The sequence below is a fragment of the Cynoglossus semilaevis genome, chromosome 1, assembly GCF_000523025.1.
Source record: "Cynoglossus semilaevis isolate Cse_v1.0 chromosome 1, Cse_v1.0, whole genome shotgun sequence".
Taxonomy (NCBI): Eukaryota; Metazoa; Chordata; class Actinopteri; order Pleuronectiformes; family Cynoglossidae; genus Cynoglossus; species Cynoglossus semilaevis.
In genome coordinates this window covers 11,017,138-11,034,699 of record NC_024307.1, presented here as the reverse complement: position 1 = coordinate 11,034,699, position 17,562 = coordinate 11,017,138, and the positions used below count along the sequence as shown (strand labels likewise).

Sequence of the window (17,562 nt, the reverse complement as noted above, 5' to 3'; positions counted from 1 at the left end):
GAAGAAAAAAAACAATGTTTATGCGAGTAAAATGAAAAACAAATGTCTGAAAGTTTAGCTAAAGATTTAGCTAATGTTTTGGAAGTGACATTTAACCATGCAAGTGTTCACATTAACGTGTTGTTAATAATTAACTTTCTCTTTCTCACTCTCTTCTCTCTCACAGGTGGTGACCTCCTGTTGGCCGGACACACTCACCGGGACACAAGGGTCAACTGTAGGACTCATCAAGGGTGAACTGTTCAGAGAATCTCTCAGAGACAAGGAGGGAGTCAGCCATCGCTGGTCCTGTGCTACTATTATAAAGGGCTGTGTTACTCAGACTGGAGAAATGTGACGGCCTCGCCGGCCTCACTGATCTAGACCTCTGGGCTGCTACTGTTGAACGACGGCTGATGCCCCAGCTGGATCTTCCGTCGTCGCCATTTTCCACGACTATCATTAGTGGCTAATGAGCTACTTCTAGAGAGGAAACAGAGAAGGTGCCTGTGGAGAGAGGAGGAACCTTACGGCTGTTATTAAGAGGCCCAGAGATTTGACAAGGAATTATTTGTCTCTGCCTGAGAGTGGAAACCTTTAAAGCTTTTTTCCCGGATGCATTCATGAAAGAACACTGACTCCTTTCAAGTTTTGAATGTCAGTCTTTTTCTTTTGTTTTTTCTTTTTCTTTTACATCTTGAAAAGCAGCGTTTGATTCCTATTTCCTGCAAGATGCCTCATCATTTGGACATAAACGTTTTTTCTCTCTCAAGACATTTTGTAAACTATTATCACCTATTAAGCTTTTTCTGGTAAATTAATATTGTTTTGTTTCACTCGTTGAATTTATTCTGACCTTCCTATGACCTGAAGAACGTTGCTCGCCATGGCAGCAGCGTATCGTGTAGTGGTCAGCAGCGTGAGCTGCTACAACAGTGTGGTAGTGGACCGGCGCACTCACTCTCACGCTGTGCACTACTGTTCAGGGCCATGCGGGGCGCTAACCCAGGGCCTGGACTGTACTGTGGCTCATCGCGGCACCTGCTCCGAGCTGCTTGTAGCCCCGGATATTGTTTACACCGAGACAAACAACTCACCGATACAAACTCACAACATAATTACTCAACAACTTTCCAACCATGGTAAAATTGGTATTACCACCGATACCAGTTATAGTGGTGGTTTAGAGAGGGCGGGCAGCAGTGGCAATTTGTCTGTAGGAGAGGACAGCCCAACATGGCGGGGTAAAAAGACCTTGGTCTGTGGAGGATCGACTGGTAATCTAAGCTCGTCAGGCAGTTTGAAGGATATCACTGAGGAAGCCATCAATCTAGCCAGTGGTAAACTCAAAGAGTTCTCCTTCGACAAGCTACGCCTCTCCTCTTCCAGTCACGTCACTTTCCGCAAAGGTCGAAAGGTCCGCCCTGACTCCTTCAGCCGACGCTCCACTGACCTGGAGATCATCTACGGCCATTTCAGCTCCAACATCACCACTAATGGTATGACTAATGGCATGGCCAATGGCACGACTACATCTAATGATGAGAATATACAGCCGTACGTGCTGGGGAAAGGGGCGGCACTGGAGGAGACGAAGCTGAAGAGCACATCAAGCATCCTGTCAGCCAACACCAAATCAAGTGGAGGTTCAATCGGCAGTTTAACAGGTATTGGGTCATTAGACCAAAGTCTGAACACGGTGGCCGCCCTGTACCGTAACACCCTTGGAGAGGAGAACTTGATTGCTCGTCTGCTTGAGAAAACAAGGTTAGAGGCAGGTAGTGGAGGAGCAGGAGGTGAAGATATCCGAGCCTGTCTTGATATCCTTCTTAAATGTTCGGAAGACCTTAAGAAATGCACTGACATCATCAAGCAGTGCATCAAACGTAAGGCTGGTGGAGGGTCGGGGGAGGGAGCAGCCAGTCCTGACAGCATGTACCGGGCGGTCATGACCCGACTTAGTACATATCTAAAAAGACTTCCACTGGAGCTGGAAGGTATCGGGGGTTTGGGAGTCACTGGACCTGGGAGTGGCCATAATGATTTGGCTGAGCTGGTCAGCACCCTCCACTCCATCCAACAGGGCCCTTACTCACCAATATTTGGTAATGAGCAACCTCCTCGCTATGAGGACGTGGTGCAGTCGCCTCCCATGCCAAACACCGTTTCTCATTCTGCATCGACCTCTTTGAAATCGGACTCCATCCATGCCAAATCTGTCCATACCTCTCCATCCAGAACCAGTTCTCTTACAAATGGACTACAGCATTCTTATTCTTCTTCAGGCACACAGCACACACTCTCTCCTCCTTCTGTCACTGGTTCTTCATCCAGCTCCTCACCAACGCATTCTTCATCCCCTCTCCGAACCTCTCCGACTCCTCCATACATGCACACTCCTCCGGCATCCCCCATGGAAGCTCTTTACATTGAAGAGGAGGAAAGTGATGTGGGCAAGATACAGGAGCAAGTCCCGCAGCAGACAGTTACTCCCCGAGGGTTTAACACAACCCAGAACAAACAAGGGACTGTGTCAGGTCAGAACTTCAATCAATCCCAACCATACACACTCCAAACTTCATTAGATAAGTTACCCACAAGTGCTGGCTTCAACTCCTTTCCCTCACTTCCTGTCTCAGCACCTAAATCAGGGTCACACAGAAATGACGATATAGACAAGCTGCTAATGGACTTGGAGAATTTGTCTCAGAGCATGAGCCGCCCAAGAGGCGCTGAGCCACCACTGCCAGCCAAGACCAGAAAAAGGGAAGGGGCACAGGTGATGTCCACTCAACAGAAAATGTCCCAATTCCAAATCCAGAACCCCACCAGCCACCTGGTCATGAACGGGCCCAGCTATGGACCTCCTCCAAGGACTCCTCCCCAAGGACAGAACAGTGAAACTGGAGTGGGGGAGGAGGAAGATGGAGCTCTGCTGCTCAGGATCCTGGAGAGCATTGAAAGTTTTGCCCAGGAGCTGGTGGATTCTGGGCCAGGAAGCACAGGTAGTGCAGAGAGGAAATGTGGGAAGGAGCGTGAGGTAATGAGGCTGCTGCAAGACACGCTGGCCACCACCGGCAGAGCAGATACTCCTCCAGCTGCTGCACCGACTTTTTCTACAGCAGCCCCAGCCATACCTCCAAAACAGTGTCTTGCAAATACACGTGCAGTTTCACCTGTACCTACGACATATGAAACTGTGACAAATTCTACATCCGAACTTGTGCCCAAACCTTCACCTGAAGTGTCCCCCAAACCTCTGCCAACACCTATGTCAGCACCAACAGAAACCATAGAGGCAGTTGAGGTCTCTACAGCTGCCATCCAAGAACTGACAGTATCAGAACCTGCAAGTGGACGTTCTTCTACTCATTCAGTTGACCATACGCCTGCGGGCGTGGTTCCTGTTGCCATCCCTGCTGCAGAAGATGCAACAGATGCCGCCATTACTGTTGAGGACTCTGCAGCCGTCAGAGACACTGGTTCGACGCTACTCATCCAGCAGACTCCAGAGGTGATCCGAGTAAGTGAACCACACACAGAATAAATGTATAATTGTAGTAAGGAAAATGCTATGCCATGTGCATCTATGGCATGTAATACCTGTGCCAGAAGATGTCAAAGTGGGAGAAAGGTTTGGTACAGGATGTAAATGATAAGGTAAGATGTATGATTCATATAACAGGCCTAAGGTACTAGTAGTGTTACATCACAGATCACCATGATGTTTGTAGGTATGTTATCGAGAGTGACAGTTCAGAGCAGGTTGAAATGTCTGGAAAGAAGGAGGTCTGCGACAAGAGACGGTAGTGAAGGTGGTATTAGATGCCTTTAAGGTGCAGACAGCGTGAAGTGTTCTTAGTGTTTCACAGCTAAGTGAAAGCTATGGTTTGATGCTATAATGCATTCCTTTGAGACAAATGTACAAGCTGAACGAGTGACGTGAAGGTGACAGAGTTGGACAAGCTGAGATTTCCTTTGGGAGTGAAGGCGTAAAAGAAGCAACTTTGTTTATATAGAACTGTAATTTCCCATATCTGTCTGTCTATAAGGAAGCTTGTCCTTAACATTGAACTTATTGATAAAACATTAACAGTGGCTGACACCCTGCCGTGCCCAGACACAGGGAGAGTTTTTTTGGTTGCTCCACACTCCAAAATCAGGCCAAACCAACTACCCTCATATCAAAAGCTTAATCCTTTTACCGCAAAGCCTTGGCCTGCCAGGAAACCAGGATGGAGAGAATTTAAAAGTAGGTCAGAGGGAGAGCTGCGTTTTAGCTGACTGGTGACAAAAAGGTAACGGTATGATAGTTTTGACTGCGTTAGGAGATACAGTGAAGACGACCACGAGGACAGGGCCGAAGATTTAACGATGGAGTAGAAGAGGATGAGAAGATGGTCGCTGTGACTGTGCAGTGGAGACGGCTGATGGACAACGTCTGAAGTGTTCCATGAAAGTAAACAGCTTCCTCCCCTCGATGGATATCAGTGGAAACGGAGGACAATCATCTGCTGCACAGCTGTGCTTATAAATCCAATTGACTGTAGCTGATAGAATTCTGCAGATGTTCAATCTTACGTTTGAAAGTTGGTTGGCTGCTCTTGGCTGCTCAAAGCTGTAACAGTTGGATTTAGTTCTTGTGAGCAGAGCCATTAGACAGTCTGAGAAAGGCTGATTGAGGAACAGCATTAGAATAACAATGACAGACTGGGCTGCCTCCGCTGTGTTCCATATAAAGTGCTTGAGCAATGATTTTATTTTCAGGCTTTGACACAACAGGGTTGGTGCAGCTGCGACTGATGGGCGCTGATGAATAGTATTAATTAAGTACAATGAACACAAAGAGAGGCTGGTGCCCTGAATCATGGAAAAGAACACACCAGTGTGTAAGGAGTGGCTCTTTGTTGACACATTCTGGCTTCCAACTTGTGTTTTTGTATAGTAGGTGTGTATGTGTGTGTGTGTGTGTGTTGCTGTATATGTAGTGTATCGTGTGTGCGTTAGATTCCATTTCTCTCTGGGGATTATTTGAAGGTAATTTAAGGGTTGTGCTAAAAAGGGATAGACCTATCTTGAGTGTGTGTGTGTGTGTGTGTGTGTATAGGTATGTGACTGTGCGTTACATAAACTCAGAAAGGAGGTGTTTCCCCTCCTTTGTCTTTGATCTGTGTGTGTGTGCAGCAACACACTGTGGATTTAGGCGGTGAAGCGTGACAAACACTGGCAGGATTATCAAACTGGAACTGTTGCCAGTTTCCCTTTTCCTGTCTCACTTTCTTTGATATTCTTGATAAACTTGCTGTTTATTCCAGCTGGTTCTATATTAGGTCTGGCACTTTTTCCTTATCAAACAAGGCTGTATTTTCTGTTAGGCAGAGCAGCAAAAGTTCTAATTGGAGGTTTTGCAGAGCAGCAAAAGTTCTAATTGGAGGATAATTATCTTGGAACTAGTGAGCAGGTGATCTGTCTCAGCCTGAGAGCCTTGTCTTGACCAGTGACTGTGTTTTGGAGTTAGAGAAAAAGCTCAACAGAACAAACAAACGTATTATGAAGTGGCTTTGAAATATGATTTTGGTTTTCAAAGTTTTAGGCAAAGTCATAGTAGTTCAGTGAAATGTATCTATTCTGAGTATGAGAAAAACAATTAACAAAACTGAAGGTTTATGGTGTTTTGCTGTTGGCAAGCAAAAAACCCCCTGTGATACCCTGATGCCATACCGCTTGTTTCCTTGTTGCTGTAACACAGTCCCACCAATAGATTGTAGGGTCGTTCTCTCCTGTCATTAAAATGTAACACGTTGTTGTTGTTTTTTATAGCTGGCCTTTTTGGTGACTTTGTTTATATTTCTGCTCTTACTTCCTCCACACACATCACTGCTGCAGGTTGTGCGTCTGTGTGTGTGTGTATTTACTGAGCTGTGTAACCTTATGCCCTGCTGATATGTAGGCCACCTATTTATGAGGTTACCATGGCAGCTGCCATAGACTGAACAGAACAGCCAGCACCCAAACACATTATTACGCAATCTCTCCTCCTGGTCTATTTTTTGAGGCTTTATTCTCCCCGTCCTGAATGTGTTTGTCGTCTCTGGCCATTGTTTTGGGCTATATGGGAAAAAGGGGTTTTGTTTTTGGCTCCTTTTGTTCTTCTGTCACCTGTGGTTAAGGAGGCGGCTCGCTGTGACCAACACTTCTCTTCCTGCCTCCTGATTGGCTGCTGTGTTATTTTGGGAGCCTGGGATAACAGCTGTTGCTGTGTGGATGGCAGAGCAACCCGAGGAGAGGTGATGATTGGAGCACAGGAGGAGGATGGTTGGAGGGCGGGACGAGGTGTGGTAGGAGTTGGACCTGCAGCGACGGCAGTGGTGGCGAGAATGTCTGTTGGCACGCCGAGTGTTAATGGTGTCGTTACCCTGCTGCCTCCATTTCTTGGCAGCGGGAGGTGTGAGAGGGTCCTAAATATGTCCACCCCTCTGTACTATGGCATCCTGCTAACAGACGCACTGTCGCCACAGTGTAAATGGACCTGCATGTGTGTGTGTGTCTGTGTGTGTTGTCATGTCAGTGCACATGCATGTTGCCGTACTTGGATTTTAGATGCATAGAACTGCATTTGCAAGTATGTTCATGTATATCTACGGAAAAGTCGCCAAACAGGGTGTGTGTTGATCAGAACCCGTGTGTGTGTGTGTGTGTGCGTGTGTGTGTGTTTGTTTCCTGGCCTCAGGGTAAGTTGACCCAGTGCTACTGTGGGTCACAGCTGAGTTTGGGAATAGCTCTCTGACACCCAATACCAACTCTAGCACTCTGGGAATTATGCTAATATCCCTCAGAGCCAACCACGCCCTCCGCCCCCCATGTCTTAGCTGCACATTAAACTGCCAATCAAACTGTAAACAAGGCAGGTCGCCTCACACACAAGTGAGAAAATGCCCTTGCGCTGACACACAGCTACTTTCACACCTCACCTCTGAGATTTGTATCCGTGTTTTGCTCAAGGCGGAATTCGTTTGATGGTAAAACTGGCATCAGTATTTAACTGTGTGTGTGTGTCAGCTCTTTGTAAGGACCACGGTCAACAGTGAAATTTAAAATAATGTACTTTCAAGTCACTTGTTTAATTCCATAGTACTCTACAGTAGTGTAGTATAGCTTTCTTTTGGAAAAATCTGGTGAGAAAACTGGTCGCCTCGTTCATGGATACAGTGAAATACAGTGAAATAGGTCACAAATATCCACGTTTAGCCAAATGCTATGAGAATCACCCCACAAATAAATACAATTTTCAACAATTCTTTGTAGTTCTACTACATTTGTAGTATTGTATTGTAACCTTGGGAGGAAAATCCCCTTTAAAGTAATCCCTAACCTGCAGTGCACACATGTTGATTGTTGATCCTGCTCCTGATAAACAATCTTTCTGCACCTGCCAAACGCAGACCCATGAATCAGCATGGGGAGCAGGCAGACGGCTGAAATAAATCAGAATAAGAGTGATGCTGAGAGGAGCGTGGACTAAAACCAGTTTTCAGGTCAACAGCCTCCCACACCGACTCTCTCCGTCTTTCTCTTCACCTCCCTGAGTTTTTGGGTAATACGAGAGCCGACATGTGAGACGTTGTTCACCCTCAACCTAAATGTGACCTGAATGTTTTTGTTTCTGAGCAGTGACATGATTTACAGACACCGGTTCCATCCAGTTCTGCCGCTGTGATGGCTTAATCAACCGGCCGCTGATGTCAGGCGGTGCACAGGTTACTATAACATTCGTCTGCTGCATTTTTATTGGGTGTTAGGTTTCCCTCAGGAAATTGCAAAGGTTAAAACGCCTGTTAACTTTGTGCCTAACATGCTCTTGACTGTAACTGCTTACAAATAGGAAATACAATCTAAACTCTAGCCCCATGGCAGAATGTGGCACGTGGGCAGATTTCTATCATCATTTTATTCAGTCAAATTTAAAGCACTTTCTTTTACTACAGTAAGACTCACAAAGATTAGCCTAAACTAGTTTTGCTATTTCTGTTTCACTCTCAGGCATATTCAACATCAGGCAACTTTTTGGTACTTTTTTCTAGAATGATGAAGAATGAATGTTAAATACTGTAAGCTCCTTCCGGGCTGACTTTTTTCTTTTTTGTGTTTTTCTGCTAATCATTTTGCTGTTTCTAGCTAAATGGTCACTACATGTAACAGTTAGTCTGAGACTCTACTGTTACTTAACTGATCTGGAAGCTATTATTTACAATGCAACAGGTAGAGGTATAGCAGTGACTTTCATCAATTCCTGCAAGTATATCAGCATTGTGTTCAACGAAACATGCAGGGGTTTGACACTGAGTAAAATGAAACCAGAAGATCTTTACATTTTTTTACATTAGACTTTCAGGATATTGTTGTTTGTTGAGCCGTCGTGGGATTTTTCTAATAAAATAGTAAAATATGTGCCATGGCCCAATAACGGTTGTTAAAACACTGTATTAACAAACAGCTCTAGCTATAAAAAGACTTTGCTGTCCCAGAGGGAACCCAAGGGCCATAGACTAGATTCCCTCCAGAAAACTTTGGAGACAAGCAGAATAACAAACAAAATCTCACTTTTCAGGGAAATGTTGAAATAACTTTGAATTTAAGCAAATATTAAAATAGAACATTTAATGAAACAGAATAGATCTGCATGTGTTTCATAGCAACAAAGGTGACACAGCTTTTTTGAAAACTCCCAAAGGCGTGTTCAAGGGTATTTCAGCACAGTTTTGAGTTTATTCTTGGAGGAGTAATGAGTTGTTCTCTGTTTCTGATTACTGACATTTTCCGACCATATCTTTAGTCAGCCAAGAAAAATTGAAACGCTAATCCTGCAGACATAAACCTGCTATGTTTTGGCAAGGGCTGCCTTGAGAAAAATTAGAAGCAGCATTTCAAGATAACAACTGGAGAAGTGGAAGGAAGAGGTAAAAGAAAAGGAGGCCAGAGTGATTGAAGGAATGTCTGTCAGACAGCAGGAGAGGTGGAGGTCGAAGAGAAGAAGGATTTAAACAGAGTTGTTGGCTCAGGGTTGAGCAAGAATGACATCATTCCTGCGCTGCTTCCACAGGAAATAAGGTCACAGCAGGAACCTCAGCCAAGCACAGAAAGACGTCTGCATTTAGGCTCTAGGTGCACGAGCGTAGAGATGAATAATGCATTCAACTACACACACACACACACACACACACACACACGCAGACAAATCACTCCCAAACATGAGCTGGTGTTGCTATTTGGAGAGGAGTTTTCCAATACGGCTCATACCATTCAAGGTTAGACAGTACAATGGGATTATTCACCACCCAGCATTCACACACACACACACACACACACACACACACACACACACACTGACAGTTCATTAACATTACACACTGCTATGAGATATTTGGACACACATCAAAGTACACAGTGGTTTCTGTGCGACATCATAACTCGGCCCAGTGCAGTCTGGGAGATAATCCACCTACACACAACCACAACCACACACACACACACGGTGGCCTAAGTGTTTTTTTTTTAATGCAACTTTTTCATCTCTTTTTTTTTTATTGTTAGCATCTCTGTTAGCATCTCTGTTAGCATCTCTGTTAGCATCACTGCCGTGTGTTTCTATTGACCTCCCTCCAAACTGCCATGGATACCACCACAGTACATGTATGTTTCTGAGCAGTCTGTTTTTGGAGGGTCTCCCCCCGACCCCAAAATATCACTTGCGCAATCTGATCAACCAGAGGGGGCGCCCATGGAGGACCGTGGCACCAGGCGCAGGTATCAAGTGGATCGTAAGGTTTTTATTTAGCTTTATTTTAGAACATGTGGTGAGTTGATGTCAGTGTTGCCGGCGTAGAGTACTTGACCAGAGTCTCAGGTCAACACGGGTCCTTCAACCGTTTAAGGTTCAGATGAAAGGAGTCAACAAACATTTAGTGTTGAGACCGGAGACCGAGACAACAATGGCAGCGTCTCGTGGGACAGTTTTTACCTGTGGGTCAGTGTGATGTCAGCAGCTTTGATACTGTCTTATGAACTCATCTGACATCACGGAACATTTGACACGTTAGCCTGCAGATGCTGTATTATTCTGGGAATGTTTTCAAGACTCGTATTTTTTTTTTTTTTAAGATTCTGTTCCAACTTTAGTCCAAGGAACGAGAGCGTTTCAGTCAAACATCTTATTAACATGGAATATTATAATACGTTTACAGTCCAGCATGTGAAAACATTGACTTTATTGTCATTTCTGCAGCTTTTACTTTTTTGATAAGTCAGGATTGAATTGATGACTTTATAAAGTTTAACATTCAAATGTAATTTTCAGATGTTATCTTAGCTCAATAGGCTCAGCAGCCCCCCCTACAGTCCACAACCTGCATTATTTCAAAGCGTTAGTGCCTTCTGTAGTTCTGTATTTTCATTCTGATTCTTTACATACTTTGCTTTTAATATTTGAAAATGAAAAAGTACAGTACCATCTCTGGACAGAGGTGGCGCAAGTCCCTCTCAGGGTGAACTTTACTGTTCTGGTTGTATTCTCAAATCTAATGATGGTTTAAGACCTTTGCACAATACTCCAGACATTTGTGTTTGATTGTGTTTTCCATGTGATTTCCAGTATTTCCCCTCCAAGCGTTTCCCCAGAGTCCGTGGCTCCAACTCCACCCTCACTTCTTCTCTTTGAATCACCCGTTCCCACACTGTTGTAGGGGCTTTTCTGTCAGCTGCTCTCTCCCAAAGCTAACTTAATGTTTTAATACAGCCAGATCATCCAGTGCTAATGAAAACACACCGGTGAAGGAGGTGACACTGTGTCGAACTGAGCGGCCCAGCTGTGTTATTGTAGCCACTCTTCATCCACACTCATTCCTGCGTCACGGCATCACAGGTGGCAGCAGAGTGTGTTAACATTCAGGGAGCTGCTGCCCTCTAGTGACTTTCAGTGATACCGCTGTGTCTCAGACGCTGCTGTTTCCTGATATGCAGAGGATAAACAGCTCCATCTACAGGATGACTCTGAACTCGCAGCGTCAGTATTTACAGTCTGAGCAGGGTTTTTTCCCCCACACTGGATACATTTAACTTTTGCTCAGTGAATGTATTTGACCCACGTACGGAAACAAATGTGCAAACAATAGTCCATTTTAGAGAAGTTGTGAAACGACGACTGTTGTGCAACCTCCAGTGGAAGACCATTTCTCCTTTTGTCTTTATGACTTGTGTCACCCATACAGACTTTTTAATGAAACTCACTCTGTTTTTTTTTTTTTACTGTCAACCAAAAAAAAAAAAACATGAACATGAACGTATTCTTCTGACGCATTTCCCCATTTCTCCCGTCTGTTTTTGCTCTTTAAATATAGTAAAAAGGAAAAATAACAAGTTGACTGAAGGCTTACTTCCAACACAGGAACCAGTACAGGGACAGGGCAATACAGTGTGAGTGTTTCCACCTCAGGCACCAGGAACTAAATGGATGTACAAGGGATGTATTTGGCCAGAAATACGCAGTATAGTAGCAGGAAATAGTTTGCGCTGATTCTGGCTCGGGGTGTGTTTCCGCTGCGGTGAAGGTCTTGTTGAGGAGATGAAGAATCCGTTTGGGTTTTTCCCAACATCAAGGTTTGCCACAGCAGTGGGGCTGCTTGGTGATTTGGCACAGTTGTTCACACCGGATGTCCTGTCTTACACAATCCTAACCATATTGTTTTGCCTTGATTTTGTGTTTGTGGATGTGTGGTTCACACCCTTTCAGTTGATTGGTCGCCTTTGAATTGTCATTTAAACAACAAATGAGAGATTTAAAAAAATAATATTCTACTAACCTGTCAGAGATTGTAGTACTAGCTTTTGCAAAACAACAAAAAATTAAAAAAAAAAAAAATCTACTAACCTGTCATGGATTGTAGTACTAGCTTTTGCAAAAAAAATCCACAACAATAGTTTTTAACTTAGCTGTTCCTAAAATAAATAAACCTCCTTACGTGATGTTTCATTATCTTATCGTTTTCCGACTCTAGTTGCGTTCACACTGCAGAGTAAAGTGACTTTCTGCCTATATTTGAGTGTCAAAAGAACACATTTCTTGAAGACAGACTCCTGTCTTGTGATAAATGTTATACATATCTGATGTTTTTTTAAAAGCAACGATACATAATGGATGGATTATGGGTTGTGTCCCACGGTGTCACTGAAGTGAGACAGATATCAAAACCAGACGACGCAGGATCAGGCAAAAACAAGCGTGCAGTTGGACGAAATGGGGGGAAAAAAGTACGTCCCAGATTGTTGATGGATCTAGACAGAGGAAAGAACAGGACCGTCCAAGTTTTCTCCTTGGATGATGGGTGGCTGCGGGAAAAGTGCGAAGGAAAAGTGATCCAGTTTATTGACAAGGATTGGCAGAAAAACTTCAAAATAAACAGGTTAGTTAGTGAGATGTGTAGCATCGACGGGAGTCGCATTTATATTAATTTGAAGTTGAAGAGATCTCAACCCCCTGCAGTGTGAAGGTGTTTCCCATCGCTAAAGGAAGCTCAGGTTTAGTTCAAACAAAACTGAAATCCAGTTTTTTTGTTATATATATATATATATTTCCAAATTAATGGATCCTAACACTGACTCACAAACTTTTAGCTAAGAGTAAACTTTTTGATTTATTTGCCTGCTTTTAGCTGTATTGAAGCTAAATTATTTACTCAGATTTTCTAGTAAAAGTTTAGCTTTTCCATCACGTCTTTAGTCAACGTTGAAGCTAATTTGTCGCCTCATTTGAGTAATTTGTTGTTTTTTAGGGATTTGCGATATATTTGTTTTTAGCTACTTTTTTTAATTGAAAAGCACTTTTATCTTTTGGGGTAATTTTTAGTAGCATTTACTACAATATTTGCAGAGGTCATTCATAGTTTTCTTCTTGTCTTTTTTTTTTTGTAATTGTCCAGTGTGTCTGTGGGCTGACGTTGACTCACTTTACTCTAAGGAAAATTCTTCAAATATCTTTCTCAAAAATGATGGTTGTCTGGTGGTTTCCATGGCCATTTTGCTCCTGATCCTGAGCAGATCCTGATCATGTTTCAGAACTTCCCAGACAATGAATCATCTTAGTGCCCTGCTGCTACAAGGTTCGTCTGCATGTCTGGCACAGTTCTCTTCTCTTCTCACAGTCTTCTTATCCACTGCCAGCTCATAATTGCTCCTTGTTTATTACCTTGCTTCATGATGTAATTCCTGCACAAGAATTCTGTTTGGCAGCCCAGAACAACAGATAAGCAGCAATAGCACGACACTGGATGTTGTTGTGCTTTGAAATGTAAGTGAGCGGCGTTTAACAGCAGGGATGTGTTTTCCAGTGTCTGTGCAGGTTGGCCTCAGTGGGGAGGCAAAATATTTGGCACACAAATACGTTTATTTACTCCACTAAGATGTTACATTCTTGCTAGTCCTCAAATCTGGATGTGAAGGAAACTGTTTGTTATTGCCAAAGGTTTAATAAAACACAGGACATGTCATCATGAGGAGAAAAAAACATCAGTTATATAATGTAAAATAAAAGCTTTTTGTTGAAACTAAAAGCTGGTCCAGCAAGTTCATAAAGTTAGACAAAAAATTGAGAAAACTTAAGATGCAAAAATCCCAAAAGATCCCAGAAATATATAATATGAATAGGCAAAAGTTAGCCTGAAGTTAGCACATTATTAGCCTGAAGTTAGCTACCTGTTAACACAACAATGACTAATTGTTAGCCATGGCAGGATAAAGGTGAAAAGGTTGAAACTGGTTGAGTTAGCCAAAGCCAACATAAATGCTAACTACGCCTGGTTACACGTTACTGGATGGACCAATCAAGGAAAGGTAACTAGACAAAAGATCAGTGAAAGATAACCTAATGTTAGCAAAAACAAGAAAGCTAATTTGAGTTTTAGTTTTTAGCCGTTTTTTTAATGAACTAGGTTTGTGAACCGTTCACCCAGGCCTTTTAGCGTATTCTAATTTTATTTCCAAAATGTAAAAAAAAAAGAAAGTCCCTCAGAATTTCACCAAAATATTACTGATGTGTCATCCTCCAAATCTCCCAGATTGGTCTGGTATAAAATAATACCTGAAGTTAAATATTTAGCCTTAAAGTTATGTATAGTTTTCTACACAACCGCCTTGTTTTTCACATTGTTTTATCGAACGAAGAAAGTCCCTCAGAATTTCACCAAAACATTACTGATGTTCTGGTATAAAATAATACCTGAAGTTAAATATTTAGCCTTAAAGTTATGTATAGTTTTCTACACAACCGCCTTGTTTTTCACATTGTTTTATCGAACGTGTTTTATTAAATCACTTCATTTGAGCCTGTGACAGTTTTATTGTGGAACGTCCCTGTACTCCACAGCAGCAGCAGCAGCGGCAGCGGCAGCGGCAGCAGCAGCGGCAGCAGCAGCAGCAGCTGTGTTTTAAATGTTCCCATGTTGTCCTGCTCTGGTCGGGATGTTAGGCAGACCGTGGTCAGCACTGATTCACTCCATCGACTGCGGAAGCAGCACTTGAACTAAGTCCATTCTCCCCAGTTTACACAGGGAGACTCTGTGTGTGTGTGTGTGTGTGTGTGTGTGTGTGTGTTTGGTTGTTTGTGTGTGTCCTCCTTGAGAGGAAGTCAGACCTGGAATGAAGAATAGAGCAGCAGAGTGAATTGCATTTCCTGCTGTTGGCACGGTAACCCTGGGAGCATTCCACCCGCCACTCAATCCAGGGAAAGGGTTGTTGCCATGGAGATGGCATTTGGCAGGCCTGCTGTAAAGTAATTCTGTGTGTGTAATGACAGAGATGGGGTTTGAGGTGTGGGGGTCTTAGGGAGATGTCATTTTAAAGGTTCAAGTTTAGTTAAGATTCTGTGAATATTTAACGCTGACACCAGGATGTTTAGTTTTAACTTTAACTTGACTTGGGCTACGGTTAGAAATAAACCAAAATTACATGATTTAAAATTTGTAAATACACACAAAAAACAGAAATAAAGTTCAGTCGTTGTATTAAGATCTCACTGTAAAAGTCATTCAGAAACAGAGCACGTTTGTTTTATAACAAAATCTGCCCAAACCTGGAGCTAATTCAACTGTTGTGTTTAGCTTTACTGAGCAAATGTAATCCTTTAACGTAATTTAGCTACCATTTTAGCATTTGTGTTTTTTTAGCTAGCTGGGGACCATGGTAGCTAAACGTTCAGTGTTCTTTTGTAAAAGTTTTATTAACTTGAATCAGATTTACACAATACTGTTCTAAATATTAGGAATATGTAGCGCTTTGTAGCGCGTGTATCTAAGCTAACTTTAGGCTACATTTGTTCTTACTTGTAATTGTCATTTGTTGGTTATTTTCGACTCTTCATCGAGGAGTATATCATTTTTCACCTTCTTGTTTTTGTTGTCGTTTTCATGGCTAACGTCTCTGGCTAACAGCAAAACAGTAGAGCTATGCTATTGCGGTTAGCCAAAAGCTAATGTTGGAGGTACTGATCCCACAGAGCTGCTGTGAAGAAAGACTGTAGGTTTAATCCAAGTACATTTGTGAGAAAGCTGCTGAGAAAGACTGTAGGTTTAATCCAAGTACGTTGTTGTTGTGAGAAAGTTGCTATTTTATAATTGTCAGTTTGACCGTGGGTGTGTGTGTGTGTGGGTGTGTGTGTGTGTGTGGCCTGTGTTTTGTCACGTGACCATCAGTGTGTGTTCTGCCCAGTGCCTGAAGCAGAAATAAGCATGAAATCTGGGGCTATATTTGTTCACAGAACACAGCCAATTTCACAGAGCAGGTGTGTGTGTGTGTGTGTGTGTGTGTGTGTGTGTGTGTGTGTCGGAAGTTGTTAGTTGTAATTCACGCTATTTATGTTCTCGGAAATACTGGAAGAAGCAGTTCCTGTTAGCTAAATTCGTCGATGCACACACACACACACACACACACTCACACGGGTACACACACACACTGCCGTGGGTACACACATTTGGTACTACAATCGTGTGTACCAGTACTTTAATATTGATACTGTGTGTTTTGGCCTGGTTGACGACAGCTGACGTTCTGTTCTTCCCATCATGCATTTATTCGATCAGTGTTGTGAAGCTGCTGACTCACCTGTTCCTGTAGGGTTGGGACACACACACTCTCACACACTCACACACACACACACACATACATGCACCTGTTGCTCGGTCCTCCTTAGGTTTCTATCAACAGTTCACTGCTGTGATCCCATAACGTCTCTGTGTTGATTTTCAATAAATATCCATCCATTTCCATCCACTTATCCGTTACCGGGTCACAGGGGCAGCAGTCTCCATGACCACCACCCAAATCACACTGCACCGTACCAACGGCGCTAACCAGGATTTGATCTTCACCCAGGAGGTGAACCCTGGAGTTCCACACCAATGACAGAGACACCACCTCTGGACCAAAGATCCACTCAATAAATATTTTGAGCTTACTGGGCCAAAGAGCCACTCAATAAATATTTTGAGCTTATTTTTTTCTGTTCATGTCTCCGAAGGTCAAACGTTCAAATCTTTTAACCAAAGAAACGCTCAGCATCACATCACTCCTCCACAGGGGTTTAACGTTGCCTGATTGATCAGAGTCGTCAATGGACAACACCATGTTGGTTAAATGATGTCTTTAACAAAATTCATTTATTTGTTTATAGACAACAGGGGCAAAAAAGAAAAGAAAAATTACCTCGAATTTAGATTTCAGTTTTATTTTGCCAAATGTCCCCTCACTGTGACAAAGAAACAGTAAAGGCCTGGATGAAACCTTGAAGTTTCCCAGACAGTTAAGGCATCACTGAATGTTGGCAAGACCTTTTGCAAAAATTCAGTTTTAAAACTGATTATGTTCGATTGGATTCATTTTACCAACACTTCACAGTCCTGACCTGACGACATCCTTTGGGGTACAGTAGTACCTGGGAAAGTACTCTCCTTGATGTGTATCCTGAACTGTACAACATTCCTGACTCTTTCTAGAGACATCTCCATCCTTAAAATGACATTTCTTCTTTTTTGTATTCAAATATTTGAAGTTGTGTTGATTGAAATCTCACATCTGTCGCCACAGCGCCTGTCATTCAGACAGGATAAGAGCAGACAGCTGCCCCGCGGCATCTGTCCTCCGTCCTGACATGCGTCCACTCATCTCTTAAGACAGAGTTTTATGATCGCGCGCGTGCGTCGGTGGCGTTGATGAGGGTCAGCGGAGGACGCTGGGTCAGAGGTCAGGAGGGCGCCGACCTCATCGTGTTCATCTGTTGATAGACACCAGACACAGCTTGTGTAACGTTGTCCCAGGCAGAGATTAGGTAAACGGTGGATGAAAAGAAGACACAGTGTGTGGCCTGTGTTTTTACCTGGTATTGTAGTATATTTATGAGGACAGTTTTTTGAAAAACAAAAAAAACTGTTGTTGTGTACAGTGTTTAAAGGGTTAAGATGAGAATGACGGTCAGATTAGAGTTAGGATTAGACAGATTTGTGGGGGGTTTAGGTTTAGGGGAAGGGTGAGGACCTTGGTTTG

The 17,562-nt window shown here is 43.1% G+C and overlaps 1 protein-coding gene across 1 annotated transcript; it reads left to right on the top strand.

The window, feature by feature from the left end:
* Nucleotides 1–17: 17 nt before the first annotated feature.
* LOC112488379 (serine/threonine-protein phosphatase 2A regulatory subunit B'' subunit alpha-like) lies at nucleotides 18–9,020 on the top strand. Its single transcript, XM_025064292.1, has 2 exons — nucleotides 18–5,381; nucleotides 5,414–9,020. The coding sequence occupies exon 1, from the start codon at nucleotides 866–868 to the stop codon at nucleotides 3,524–3,526; it is 2,661 nt and encodes an 886-aa protein (XP_024920060.1). The 5' UTR covers nucleotides 18–865; the 3' UTR covers nucleotides 3,527–5,381; nucleotides 5,414–9,020.
* The last annotated feature ends 8,542 nt before the right edge of the window (nucleotides 9,021–17,562 follow it).